Source organism: Perca fluviatilis, chromosome 17, assembly GCF_010015445.1.
Source record: "Perca fluviatilis chromosome 17, GENO_Pfluv_1.0, whole genome shotgun sequence".
Lineage (NCBI taxonomy): Eukaryota > Metazoa > Chordata > Actinopteri > Perciformes > Percidae > Perca > Perca fluviatilis.
In genome coordinates, this window is record NC_053128.1 from 18,868,353 (window position 1) to 18,882,973 (window position 14,621).

General features: G+C 39.3%; 1 protein-coding gene across 7 annotated transcripts in view; it reads left to right on the forward strand.

Annotated features, from left to right (window-relative positions):
* The window catches only part of pdlim5b (PDZ and LIM domain 5b), a 37,510-nt gene continuing 22,889 nt past the window's right edge, over positions 1-14,621 (forward strand). For all 7 annotated transcript variants that reach the window (XM_039780058.1, XM_039780059.1, XM_039780060.1 and 4 more), the window contains exons 1-2: positions 1-141; positions 6,793-6,898. In XM_039780058.1, coding sequence (XP_039635992.1) covers positions 6,800-6,898 — 99 coding nt within the window. In that variant the 5' untranslated portion in view covers positions 1-141; positions 6,793-6,799. The remainder of the gene's footprint in view (positions 142-6,792; positions 6,899-14,621) is intronic.

The window sequence follows — 14,621 nt, forward strand, 5'->3', positions numbered from 1 at the left end:
CCTCCTACCGGCAGCCAGATAGGGCTGGCTTATATGCGGAAGTTTCAGTTCCGCTCAGTCCAGTTAACTTTGAAACTGAGAACAGACGGACTAAAGTCACGCTTCTCTCTCTGCTCTTCAGACCCGGCTTCACAAGGCAACGTGAGTACTGTACAGTAGATATGACTAAATATTTCAAATAATGACACAGGGAAAGTCGCTGCTCGTGTTACCGTTATTATGTCACTGCTTTATGTGCCTGTTACAAAGTTGCAATTAAAAGAACATATGCGCATCGAAATATGTAGCCTGTATACTTAAAAAAATAAAATAAACGATTTGTTATAACGTTACTGCTCCTAACGGAGATACACACTTGTTTTACTGACAAGTAACAAGTTGGCTAAAAGTCAGAAAAGTGCACTAATAAGGTCTGACATGTGTTTTATGTCACACCCACTGAGACAAATTAAGGTTCAGCTTCCGTGAGAAAAAATAACCGTGCTGGATTGTACACACGCTAATGTACGGTCTCCAAAGTAAGCACACGATTGAGGACGGCCTGGGGAATTATCACTTTGTCCCATGGCTACAACTGAAGCTCAAACGTTATGTTAAAGTATTACCCCATGAGTTATATTATATTTAATGGTCTACACTTACACACTGAGTTAAGACGCTTTAGTGAATTTAAAGTAGGCTTTTGAAAAGTAGATATGTTGTTATGGATATACTGAATGTGTGACGTGTTACAAGAGCACAGAGTTTGCTCTTGAACAAACGTATAATCAGTTGGTGTACAAAAAGTGTCCAATAAAGTTAGGTTGGAACAAGTTGTCCCACTGACACTGGGTATGCCAAGGATATTAAACGATAGGCCTACATTTTACTGTTCAAACTTTTTTTTTTTAGGTTTAATATGGTGTTGTCTAACAATAAATGTTCATGTTTAGTTATTTGTTCATATAAATATACTTTTGGTATTGACAAAATAATAAATAATGAATGTAATAGCACACAAGTAAGGTATAGGGTAGGCTACATTGTGAAAACATACTCCACTCTGGGAGTCAACATGTCCTGCAATGATGTCACCAGGCCACATTGTCTCCTGAAGCATTGTGAAATGAGCATGACGTCTGAAACTCAAATCATACACTCAAATCATACACTCTATGTTCACCAAAACTCAGAGAAATTTTCTTTCCAGTATGCAAAGAGTACTAGAAGGAAACACAGCTGTATTTTGACACATGCAGTGGAAAGGGCATGGAGTTCAGGGTAGTTGGTGGCACTTACTGTACATTTAACCCTGTTGACCTGTGTTTGATTCCCAATTAAGAATGCTTTTTGGCTGTGAGCAGAGTTTTAATTTCCAAGCAAAGTTATAAATACAAAGTTATCCCACATTTTAACCCAAGTATACTCCCTAAAACCCTGCATATTCTCAGTTAGCATGTCTAGTATTACTGTAAATTCATCTTAATCCAATATCAGACTATTTGGATAATCTACCTACTAATTACATCTACAAGAATGTGTAAATGTCTGAGACCGTAGATAGCTTGGTCAGTAGGTCCCATTTTTGCTTTGCTGAAAGGATTGTGTTTTATCTTGTTTTTGGTGTGAACGTGCTGAAATATTAAGTACAATAAAGTGCCATTTTGACAGGATCTTGAAAGATAAGGCCTAAATGGAAAATAACCAGAATTACACTGGAACAAGCTTAGAGAAAGGGTTGATGTAAGTACTCCCGATAAAATGCTTGTGCAGGGCTCAGCAGTTTTCCTCGGTTTGGGAACACTGAAAGGTGTGTCTGCTCATGTCTATGCATGATATCATTAGGGATTACAAAACAAGCAGGGACATGAGATTAGCCTAATGCCTGTTCTCTCCATATTAGGGAAAAGAAATGCCACTGATATGTGGGTATGACTTGAGTGTGATCCAAATTTCACCATCAACATTTTTTGTGGTTTTACTGAGACATCCAAGTTGGCTATGAAATCTAATACTAAAAGAATCTGTTGTGAACAACTGACATAGTTGTAACAGAGCTATTCAATGCTGTGTATTCCTTTTTTTTTCTTTTTAATCAATGAGAGCATGTCATAAAACCATGACTCTTGGTTAAAAGATCTTTGAATAAAACTTATTTATGTGTCTTGTGTCACCCAGATTCTTATATTGAGGTTCAGTACATCTGCTGCGATGTGATGAGTTTAAACGGAATGGTTTAAATAATTGGACAATACATTGGGTGAGGCCTAGTCTATATACACAACGTTCCACTTCTGGGATTGCTCCGGTGCCGCCCGAGATTCCGCCGGATGCCCTCCATTCCGCCGGATGCCCTCCATTTCGGCCAGATGTCCGTTACCTTGGGCTATCTTTGTGTTGGCATTTTAAACTCTGGTGGATTTATGAGGACCATGGTTAACTGCTCCTCAGATCTCTGCAGGGTAAATCCATACAGCTAGCTAGACTATCTGTCCATTATGAGTTTTTTGTTGCACGGCCAAAACATCCTTTGAACGTACACGTTTCACCAAAACGAGTTCCTTCCTGAGGCTATTTTGCAGAGGCGCCGTGGCTCCTTACGGCGCTTAGCGCCACCCAAGACGATTGTGGTTGGTTTAAAGAAATACCAATAAAACGGAGCACATTTTTCTCCCATCCCGGAATGCTGTTTGACTCGCCAGGCCCTCCTCCGCAGCACTGTGGAGGAAGGTCTGGCAATGCGGGACTAGGTGAGGCCTTGTAATTTCCCTAAAAATAAATGTCTTGGCTCACCTCATCCCTTGGTCACCTTGAAGATGGAGACAGCTGTTTTTAATTGGTTGCTTTCTTATTATAGACCTGCAAATTCTGCATGTGTGCACGTGTTTTTGTGTTAGGTTTGATTGTGAAAGTGTGTGTTGTATAAATAGTAGAGCTATGTGCTCTGTGCTTTCCAGGTGTACCCGCTATATATCACTTTCACAGATGATTTTCTCTCATGATTCTCCCCACACACACACACACACTTTTATGGCTTCTCTGTTGGCTTCCTTAAAGAGCCAGTTCCCCTCCAGGCGATATGGTGAGACAGTAACCCAACCCTCTGATTTGATGTGTGTCTCGTACAATTGACCAGGTGATGGGCTACAGCAGGTGGTGCTGTGTCCCTGAGGGAAATTGTGGCGGCAGCATGACTTACAACCTCAAAATAACATGCCTCTGGGATGACAAGGCATTATTATTCATGAAATACTCATCAGGAAAGTATGTTTTCTCTGCACTGGCCAGCACACAAATGTGTGAATATTTCTTTTTCAAGGCAGGCATTGGAACAGTAGTCATGTTTCCATCTAACTGTCAAGCGAATTTTAAAGGAACACGGCGACTTATTGGGAATTTAGCTTATTCACGTAACCCCCAGAGTAAGACAAGTCGATACATACCCTTCTCATCTCCGTGCGTGCTGTAATGCTGTCTGATGGCTCCAGCATTAGCTTAGCCCAGCACAGATCCTGCAGGTAACTGGTTCCAACTAGCCTACTGCTCAAAATTGTGACAAAAGTGACAAAATAACTCCAACATGTTCCTATTTACATGTTGTGATTTGTAGAGTCACAGCGTGTACAAAAAACAACGTAACATGAGACACAGCCATTTTCTAAAAGTAAACAAACTGGGAACTATATTCTCAGACAGGCTTACTGCGAGCATATCACTCTGCCCAAGTACTATATTCTTCCGCCTGAGAATATAGTTCCCGGTTTGTTTACGGTTAGAAGACGGCTGTGTCTCATGTTACGTTGTTTTTTGTACACGCTGTGACTCTACAAATCACAACATGTAAATAGGAACATGTTGGTGTTATTTTGTCACTTATTCGGAGCAGTAGGATTACTGGAACCATTCACCTGCCTGTTCTGTGATGGGCTGATGCCACTGGATCCGTCAGACAGCCTTAAAGCACGCGCAGAGATGAGAAGGGTATGTATCGACTTGTCTAACTCTGGGGGTTACGGTGAATAAGCTAAATTCCCAATAAGTCGGCGTGTTCCTTAAGCAAACTTTTAAAATGTCGCAAAAAAAGAAAAGAAAATGCATTCTGAATTAGAAGCATTTCCATCAACTTGTTAAGAGCGAATAAACTAGACCACGCAAAGTGTAGTTTTGTCATAAGTTGACTTTACGCATGGTTGTAGATTGCAAACCAGCTTGCCAAATCAAAGAGTTTAGAAGCTAAGTTCTTTGGCTAAATGGAGAGAGGTAGCATTGTACAAGTTGGCCACCTGTGCAGAATACAGGGTTGTGGCAGAGACATTTGGTGTCAGCAAGACAACCATACACCACTGTGTATACTCGGTGTGCAGGGCCATACGATTTCAAGCTGTTGAACCAATTTGTCAATTTACCCGACGTGGCTGAGGCACAGGCTATAGCGCACCACAACTCCACTGTGCACCTTATGCCACAAGTGTACGGCACACTGGATGGGACCCATATCACGATCCTTCCCCCCAGCCGATGGCTATCGGGACTATAGTCATGTGACTGCATCGCTACATCACAACTTATTCGGCAAAGCTGTTTCCATTTCCTATTTTAGGCATTAACTCTTTTTTGAAAAAGGCAAAAACCACCTCAAGCGAGTGTAAAAACTTTTTGCGAATATAAGGAAGTTTTTTCAAATTTTGCCGTTTCCATCAACATTTTTTAATGCAATACTTCAAAATGCGCATAACAATAAGTTGATGGAAACATGACTAGTTAATTGCTTAGTTTAAGAAGTCACATTCACACATGTTCTTCCAGCCACAGATTATGTAGTGAAAAAGTAAAATCCGCTTCACCAAACCCAGAAATAAAAGAGCAGATACGCAAATGTCATCAAAACTCTTAAAAAGAAACTCTTAAGTTCAGCCCCAAATGAACTTCCCCCTATTTACCCTCAGTTTCCTTTACTGTCTTTTCCAATTTGCTCAACAGAAATGGCAGACCTTTAGTTCATTACATCAGAACTATAGGTCTTAGCTGTCTGCTTCTCAGTTTCTCTCTAAAGTAAATTATGATAACCACCAACAATAAACCCATCTGTTCAGAGTTAGACTCAGCTTTGCGTCTACATTTCCCACTTTACCATATAATTGCAATGTACTGTATGCGACATACACTGTTTGTGGGTTAGCCTTTGATGTCATGTTTTCATGTCAACATCCACCCTTCCTGTTGGGGCAGGGCAAAGGTGATATTTTTCCACATGATCTGTTTTGTGCACAAAGGCTCACAGGCACACAGACATACTTACTACAGTCTGTTAGCTGAATGCTCATACCAAATATTAAAGTGTACTGTGCAAATATGGTTTACCAATTTCCTCAATTATTAACCCAATAAATGTAATAATGCACTGAAACATGTGACTGTACTTAACCTCAGTCTCGCTTCCAATAAAGCTTCAATTTTTCAGGGGAAAAGGAATGCATGACAGGCAGGGCTTAAACCAGTAAAACGTAATAGTGCATGAACTATTTTACTGCACCAAATAGTCTTCACTGTGTTTAACTTTTGGAACTGTCCATTTGATTTGAATGCACACATGTATAATCCGGATATGGTATTTGTATCCATCCATGAGGTAATGTAGTTGATGGTGCATTTAGCCATTGAGATGTTGAAATGCAAGGCAAACCTGCTCTCCAATGAAATGTTTGGTTGGCAGCTGAGCTCTTTAGCTCTAAGAATTATCCCAGGAGATATGATGCCATTTTTTAATATAGTTTGTCTTTGTCTGGGTACATTTGTCGGAACATATTTCACAAGCAGTGGGTTCAGTTAAAGGACGCTGAGATTATAGGTCCAAAGTGCAGATGCAGTCCATCTGATCTGAGATTCTTTTAAGGTAAACAAAGGATAGTCAGTGCTTACGTGCTCTAAATATCCCTGACTTTTCCTTCTTCCTTTTTAACTACTGTGGCAAGCCACATTTTGCTGGAGGATGCATCAACAGCATTTAATGCTTGTTTGCTCCTAAATGTTTTTTTTTCTTCATTTTTGACATTTAAAATATTTATTGACAATATATGAATGCTTTTGTTGCTTTTTACAACCATGGTATAGTATAGTGTATAGTATATATAGTGGAGTAATCTATTCTGAGTTGTGCATCAAAGGATTTTAACACTCATCGGGTAGCTCTTTGACTTCTGGTTGCAAATTAAATCTTGCAATGCACATGTCTTTAAAGGTTATCTCTTACTCTTTTGTTTACACTTGAGAGGATATAGTATATATGATATGTTACATACTCACTATTACCCCCATTGTAAATTGCATTGCCTAGGGACTACTTGAATTAACATGGCTTCAATGTGATAACGTTTAAGATAGCTATAAGACTGTGACAGTAGCCAAAACACGCCTGGAGTTTACAATTTACAAAAGAATGTAAAATATTTACTGTGTTTCAGAAGATTTCCTAGAACACAGTGGTGGAAAACAAGCAATGGCAGACCTTTTAATCTAGACTCATCAGAGGAATGCTTCTGTTTGGGTTTAGCAGAATATGCGGTTTATAGTGCTCAACTTGAAAATAGTCCTCTTTTCTAAATGCCAGTTGTTGGCTGCACGACAATTATAAATTACGTTATACACTGTTTGTTTACATCCTCTTTTTCCTGGTATTTTCTTTTTCTCCTTTTGTATTCTCTTGTGTTTTGTGATATTTATGTCAGTGTGGAGTATGTCTCTTGGTGGATTTTATCCCACTTAATATGGGTTAAAACACAATTGAGTGTAAAATATATTTTCTTCTGTCTCTAGGTAAATCATGAGCAGCAGCTACAGTGTCTCCCTGGCTGGCCCTGCCCCCTGGGGCTTCAGACTGCAGGGAGGGAAGGACTTCTGTCTGCCCCTCACCATCTCACGGGTGAGTGGAACACACACACACACACACACACACACACACACACACACACACACACACACACACACACACACACACACACACACACACACACACACACACACACACACACACAATGTACCCTTCACTCCATGACAGTCACCTCTGAGGAATGCTGTTAATGCTCGCTATGCCCTGAAAGTGATGAAAGTGCGTGTGCCATCCATCTCCTGTGTGACAATCATTACTGGATTTAGACACTGTCTCCAACAGCTCATGGCCTCTGTCACTCAGTCCCCCACAGTCATGACCTACCTCCCGTCAAGGCTATGACTATTGTTATCACATGGTTACATTACTGAACCGCAGTCACAATATTGGTCAATTCAAAAATCTCCCTTACATTTCTCGACAATTCATGAATGTATTTGGAGGATTAAGTATATACTGTAGCTGTTAATGGCTGCTGTCATTTTAGTCATTCAGGTGAGGGCTGGTGTGTTAGTCCTGATGCAAGGCACCGGAGACTATGTATACTGGGTCTGCAGTGGAAGCATCAGAACCTGTCCTTAAACAGCCAATCTGAGTGAAACTCTAGAAAGCCACTCTGGTTCTGCAATAACTATGTGCGAGTTTGGGCCACATAAATTCAAACTGGGATGTGGCTCTGGCTGACCAGGTCCTGTTGAGCCCTCTGCTGGGTGAAGGACTGCTGGACTGGAAAACTGATTGAAAAACATGCTTGTTCATAATACAGTTCCATCTTCAGCTTATACAGTCAAACAGTTTATGTTCATGATGTAAGGGCCCCTATGCTTGTTTCACAAATTAAAAAAGTCTGCAGTGCAGATTACTATTAGTCTGTCAAGTAGCAGTCTCTTTCAACCCAAGGTCTCTGAGGTCTCTGTCACAATTATAGTAATAGTGTTTCTTGTCAAAACTTGATTAAAGCTAGGCAGCTTGTCTTCTATCAGTGAAGTCTGTGCTTTGACAACAACGGGCTGATGCAGACTGAGCAGTGTTATTCAGTTCATGCTGCTTCCTGTTATGTAATTGTAATCTCCATGTTGTGACCAATGTCGGTGACTTTGTTTATTTGTTGTTGGCATGGCCAAGTTACAGAAGTTTAAAGGTTTTGCATGGGAGAGAAGTGAATTTTTTCGAGTGAAAACAACCATAAAAGAAGGCCAGCATAGCTGCTCAGATTTTTATGTCTTGCCACTATGATAATAATGGAATGAATGACATCATGTCGTCATAATGGCATGTAGCTGTCAGTAGACATCTTGTTATTATATCTCAAAAACAGTATACAAATGAAGCACATCCACACTTGTGACCTGATTAGATGTTGGATCACCTTTATATATAAAAATACAAAACTCCTAGCCTTTCCAGAGAGAAAATACCCCTCCATTTTTAACCGCTCAATGCAGTTTTACTTTGCATTAGCATGAGTGCACTGACCCTAATTTTACACAGAATCTTTACCATTTATACTTGAATATGTACTTCTCTTCAGTAGAGGTAAGACATGTTAATTGATGACAATGGTTTTTCAGTTGTAAAAAATAAAACTTACAACCACAGTAAAAATGAAAAGCAGATGGGCACCTTACCCCTGACTGTGATATGTGCCATGTCATGTTTTAGTAGAGAGTTTGACATAAAAAGAGACAGGTGAGTTAGGAAATGTATCAAAAGAAAAGTCTGACCGAATCCTTGAATCTGTTAAAATCACTAGTGCATGTTTTGATTATTTCTTCTTTTGTTTTGTGGGTTATTGTGGCGTGCAAGATACTCTATAGATTTGTGTCCACCAGCAGTTCTGTGTTGAGTCATCAGTGGTCTGGGGCATGCCGCAGTACAGCTGAGCCAGAGAATACGACTCTCACAGCTTTTCATTCCATCACATTGTTGGTTAGAGACTATGAATGGCACCATACATGGCTCAGATTTCTTGTTATTGTCTAGGCGCCAGGAATAAGTCTCCCTTTTGTCTATTTATCTTCCAAATCCTAATGTCACATAAGGCACAGCCAACATAACACATGCTGGAAATTTGCTCTTAATGTTGTAGTAAAGATGAAAAGTTTATATTTCCATTATCATACATGCTTAGATGTCAGATCTATCAGTAATCTTAAATAATATGTAATGATTACTTTATATAAGTTAAATGAGTAAAAGTATTTACAAAGGGTTGAGTAGAAGGTGTATATATATATGGAAGCATCTGCCAACAGTTTAACCATTACTGCAGTTCCTTCATTATCTCAGTAACGAGGAAATTGTAAAGATCACAGGCCTACTTTAAGGTTCATTAGAGAGCCACAATGTTAAATAGACTGGCACATTAAAGCTTCTATTTATCTATCTTAGATGTGATTGCCATGGAATAATGATGTAATGACTTTACATATGCTTACCATATGTAATTGATCCAAAGATAACATACAGTACAGTACCGTATAAAAAGGCTGGTTGCTTGAAAGACAACCATGGCCTGTTGTCCTGAAGCCTTTTTAGGAATATTTGGCTTTGGCCTAGTAATAACACTAAATCAAAGTATGAGATGGAGTACATGCCATAGGTCAAATGTTGTGTGTGGTATTGAGTTGGGATGTTTGTTAAAACCGAAAACACCCAATAATGTAAGGATGACTTTATGGAGGAAGGGCCCAGTTATGTACAGTACATCATGTGTGCAGGTGTCCGTGTTCCTGTTCCACCAGATTCTTTCTGTCATCAGCATCTGTGGGTATTCAGCTCCTTTTTAGGCATTTTTTGGACAGGCTTCCACATGGGAAAGACTACCACTCAAAATTCTATTATTTTTGCATTGCATAGGAAAAAGCAGAAAATGTCTACTCAAAAGACAAAACGTAAGACTGGAGTGAACTTAATCTATTTACACACAGTAAATTGAGTTCAACAGTTTGGTCTTAAATTCACTGGACTAACATTATATTTAAAAAAATATATTATGTAAGAAAAGTTGATCAGAACTCAAGCAGAAGTAATAACTAAGAAACAGTAACTCTCCCCCACCCAAATGTCTGGTTATTGTAGGTCTTTGGGGGTCAGCACAGCAAAAATTTCCTCTCTCTGTTCCTCTCTTTTCCCATTGACCCCTCACTTCCCCCTTTTATCTTTTGTGTCCTTTTGATTGTTGTTTTAGTGGCATGTGATACTTTTAGTGAACATTATCATATTTTATAATCTATAATCTAATTTTAGCTCTGTGTTTGCTGTAGGCTCTGAGCTTCCAGATTTGTTCTTTTTCAAGCACCACTATCATGTGTTAATATGGCGAGGGTACGTTCACTCTCAAAGAAGAGGAATGTGATGATGTAGTGTATCTGGGCAACCAAAATCAACAGTAGGGGTGAAAGTTATTCTTTATCCATTTGTTTAAGAGAAGAGGATCCAATAGAGGGGGACAGCTCCACAATGGGAAGCTGGCAAATATTATTAGCTAAATAATAATAATAATAATAATGTTATATCTATATGTTTATTATGAGATATAATAGTATCTAGTATCTCTATAATTATATACTATAATCTATCTATGCAATTAGAGCAAATCTGCCTCTTGTAATTTTGTCAGTGATTTACAATTTATACAGAAAGAAGTGTGTATCTTGTTTAGCTCACTGGATAAAGAACAATCTGTCTCACTTTGAGCCATAACTTTGGTTGAGGTCCGGTCCAGAAAAAATTAAATCAAGCATTGAAAAACTCCCCTGGCATTTCAGGAAACTACTGAGAAAGATAACTTGTGCTGTGTAGCTGTCAAACAGTTTGTCTATATTTATCTGTCTCTTGTATTAAAATATCTTGAGCATTTTTACATGGCAACTGAAATTCAATAGAAACCAGTTATGTCTGTCCGGTATTTCACAGCCTCGTGAATATACGCTTCACAAGGCATATTTAATAATCTATGGTTCTATGCAGGGTCCTGAAGATGTGTTCAGGTTACAAATGGGTTTAGTAGAAAACATTTATCTGCAGTGTGTGTTTGATCCCAGTATGATCTCCCTGGTGTCTGTCTAGAGTTGTATATAGGGCATCTGCTTTCAATCTCCATATATGGCAGAGCTATAAAGAATAACCAAGCTGTCTCTTGATTTTGATTTAGATCACTCACACTATTTTTTGTTTTGTTTTGATGAAAGATATTTTAAGGAACAAATTCTCAGTTTGAGAAGACATATGGATGAGCCCATATTCTGTGAATTCCACTGCACATGAGCTGTCTTCATGGCTGCAGTTTGGACTGCAACCTATGTTTATTGCTGTGTTTTAAGGTCAGTTGGAATAAAGACATCGTCAACAGTGATAGTCACTCATGCTTGATAACAGGCATCCCATGTTACAAGCTCTCTGGATTAAGTTGCAATATAAATGCAATCCATTTAACATTTTCCACAGTCACTGAAAGTAAAAATCATCTCGTGTAGTCATGCAAAATATGTGTTAGTATTCCAGTGGCAAGTTATTTTTCCATTGATGAGCCTGTGTTGTCATGTCGTAGCTTCTAAAATGCAGAGCAGCTGTATATTCTGCTAATAGGGCAGTAGTAGTCTATTTGTGTCAGTCCAGTCATTAACACATTAAACAGCCAGAACATTTTACCACTCAACGATCATAATGCCATTTGTCTGAAACAAAAAAATCCCAATTTAAACCCCGCAGGAGAGTTGAATAAGTAAGGATGGAGGAGCACTTGCCCTTAGCTCAAGCCCCGCCACGACTAAAAGCCTTTTCATATCATCTGCCTCAGCAGCACTCGTCAGCCGGGTTTGTTTCTGACCTGACTAAAGAGCATTCGGTATTCAGTGAGGGGCTGATACTGCTTTGTGTTGTTTTGTTTGCGTTGTCATGACAATTTGACCAAGAGCCCGTACGTAGGTCCGCTTGGCATCTCGTGTTTTCCAGCAGCCTGATTGATTTAGTAAGAGACTGGGGTCAAACCATGACAACCGCGGGTCTACCTCTGTTCAAGTGGCCTTAATTGCGATGTTTGGCTTGGAGTTCTTGCTTTTGGTCCCCTCCCAACTGCTGTATTGCACCTACTTCTCATCTCTCTTCCTTTCTTTTTTTTTTAACAGTTTGTGCAATGTGTTACAGGTGCGAGCGTGAAAGAGAAGACTTCTCTTGACAATAAACTGTACTTTATGGCTTCTGCTTGTGCTAGCCCAGCAGGTTGCTGTGCGCTCTAATGTTCTCCTCACAGATTCATCCCAGAGATTCTGCAGCGTAAACTATTTCTTTTTGATGAGTTTTACAGGTTGAAATGGTGCAGTCCTGCCTGTGGGTCAATCTGCTTTAGCCTTGTGTATTTGTAATGACATAATGTTAGGCCCAAGTCTTTTCCATATAAGGTTCTCTATCTTAGTCTACCCTACGCAGACATGACATGCATCTCACAGGCCTCCAGCCTTCACCACAAGACACTTCCTGTAACATGACTTCTCAAAAGTGAAATGACCACAGACCTCTTCCTTACTCCATAATTTCACTGAAGGGAGGAAGTTAAACCAGCATGGGAGATGATGAGTTTCCCACTAGTGTTGTCCTAAATGTGTTTGGTCTTCTTCTCCCATAAAGAGTTTTGTGTGAAATTTAAAAGGTTTGACACAACAGTAAATCAGTGGTTTTAAAAATACAGAATTGATCTGTTTACTGAAGAATTCCAGTGTTTTTTTGTTTGTTTTGGCAGCAGCCACTAAACAGAGAATATCTCTGGAGAGGCACTATAGGTCTTAAAATAAGAATCTATTAACTACTTAACAAAGCTGCTTTCTCTCCTAACAGTCTCTCTGTGTTTTACCACTAATGACTCTTATAGAATTATATTTCTTCATTAATGTATTGACTTATTAAGGATAAGTTGATTACTGATTTAACATCTAAATCTTAACAGTCTTTGGAATGAACCAGCTTTTTTAATTTTTTCATTTGCTTTTATGTCTGTATTTGATTATGGCGGTATAACAGATGGATTAAAGACGCATGGAAGCAATGAACTGTTATTTTTTCTAGGCTTCTGCTCCTTGTGTTTTTATACTTGGTTGACAAAATCCCTCTAAATTTCTCTTAATATCTTTACAGTTAGGTGAAGATGAAGTTCTTCCACAAATACATTTATATTGAAGGGCTTTTTAGCTAGTAATATCATAATCTTCAGTGTACTTTAGGATTTGCCATAAGCCTTCAGATAAATCTTCCAAGTATTGTGCAATATGCTGTTTTCAAGCTGCATTTGTAGGAGTGGAGGAACTTACATGTGTAGTTTGGAAGAACTAGCCATGACTAGTAACTGCACAGCAGTAAAATCAGCAGTGTGGAGAGGACCACAGCAGCACAGCAGCCGCACCATTATGTGGCTGGAATCCCATTCATGTAAGCGCAGTTGGAAAGACGCTTCATTCATTTGGAAACGTCCTTCTCAAACTAACATAAAGCCCTAGCTAGTAGCCTTTTTAATCTTTAAATTAAAAAATTTGTGTGAAATGGCCTCTGTGGACTTTTTCTATTTGACCAAGCAATATTTAAAATAGTAACTTGTGTTTTTTACAAATTTGGATTAAGTGCACAAATTACATAATGTGATGTGGTTGACAGTATTTGGTGAAGTCATGTTGCTAAAACATCCTGTTCTTTTGAGAGAGTTGGTGTAGCACAGCTTAAGTTCCAGTTCATTACTTATCTGCTCTCAGTCACGAGTGCTTCAGACCTCTCTTGATTTATATTTATAGACTGCGGATGCCAGGGATTCCTACTGTAAGATCTATTTGTTTTGTATCCATGTGAGAAAGACAGTGTTTGACTGAAAGAAGGTGGGATTTATAAAGTGGTCTCTGTTCACCGCAGACTGAAGCATTAAACATTGTGGGCCACATATAAAACACATATTTTTTTTATGAGAATGTTAAAAGAATGTTACAAGAGTCTTCTCCTCTCTTCATGTCTTGAAATAGTGTTTGAGGAATTTCCATATATAGAGCTGTATAGTATTGTCTTTTCTCACATCCATACAAGGAGAGAACTTCCAATCGCCTTTTCCCTCTCGGTCTTCCTCTCTAACAAACACACACAGAGAGGGAGACGCAAGGAGATTGAGAGAGAAGAATCCATGTCTCTGGGACATGTTCATCAACAATCCAGCAGCTTTTTTTTCTGCCATTGACCTCTGGAGCTGTCTAGTAGAGTAAGACAGAGCCAGCAGCACATGCCAGTGATCTCTGAAGAGTGCTTACACTCTCTTTATTGGCTTCTGCATTTGAAGAGCAATGAGTTATTTTATTGAAAGTAAATGAGTCAGAACAGACTCATGTGGCAGGTGTGTCTATGCAGGACGCTGAGTGAGTCAGTTGAAGCTGTGTTCATGCCTGCGTAGTGAGTACCCTGCCCTTTGTAAGTAATGTGGCTTGTAATGGCATGTGGCTGCACTATAGGTTTCCAGGACGTTGGTATGCATACATCAGCCTCAGCTATGCATTCTACACTTCCCGCTACTGATCTACTTGATAATGACACGAGGAAAGCAAGGCTCCAGAGAAAATGTGTTGGGTCACTGTCACTTCCTCATTCTTTTTCTCCCTCCCTCCTACTCTTTTGCCCAATGTCATTATGAGGGTAACACAATGGCACATTCTTTATGTCTCATTGGCTTCTTTTTTTAAACCAAAGGGGAAGTCTTTTTAGAGTTACCTAACCTGAAAGCATTCTTTAG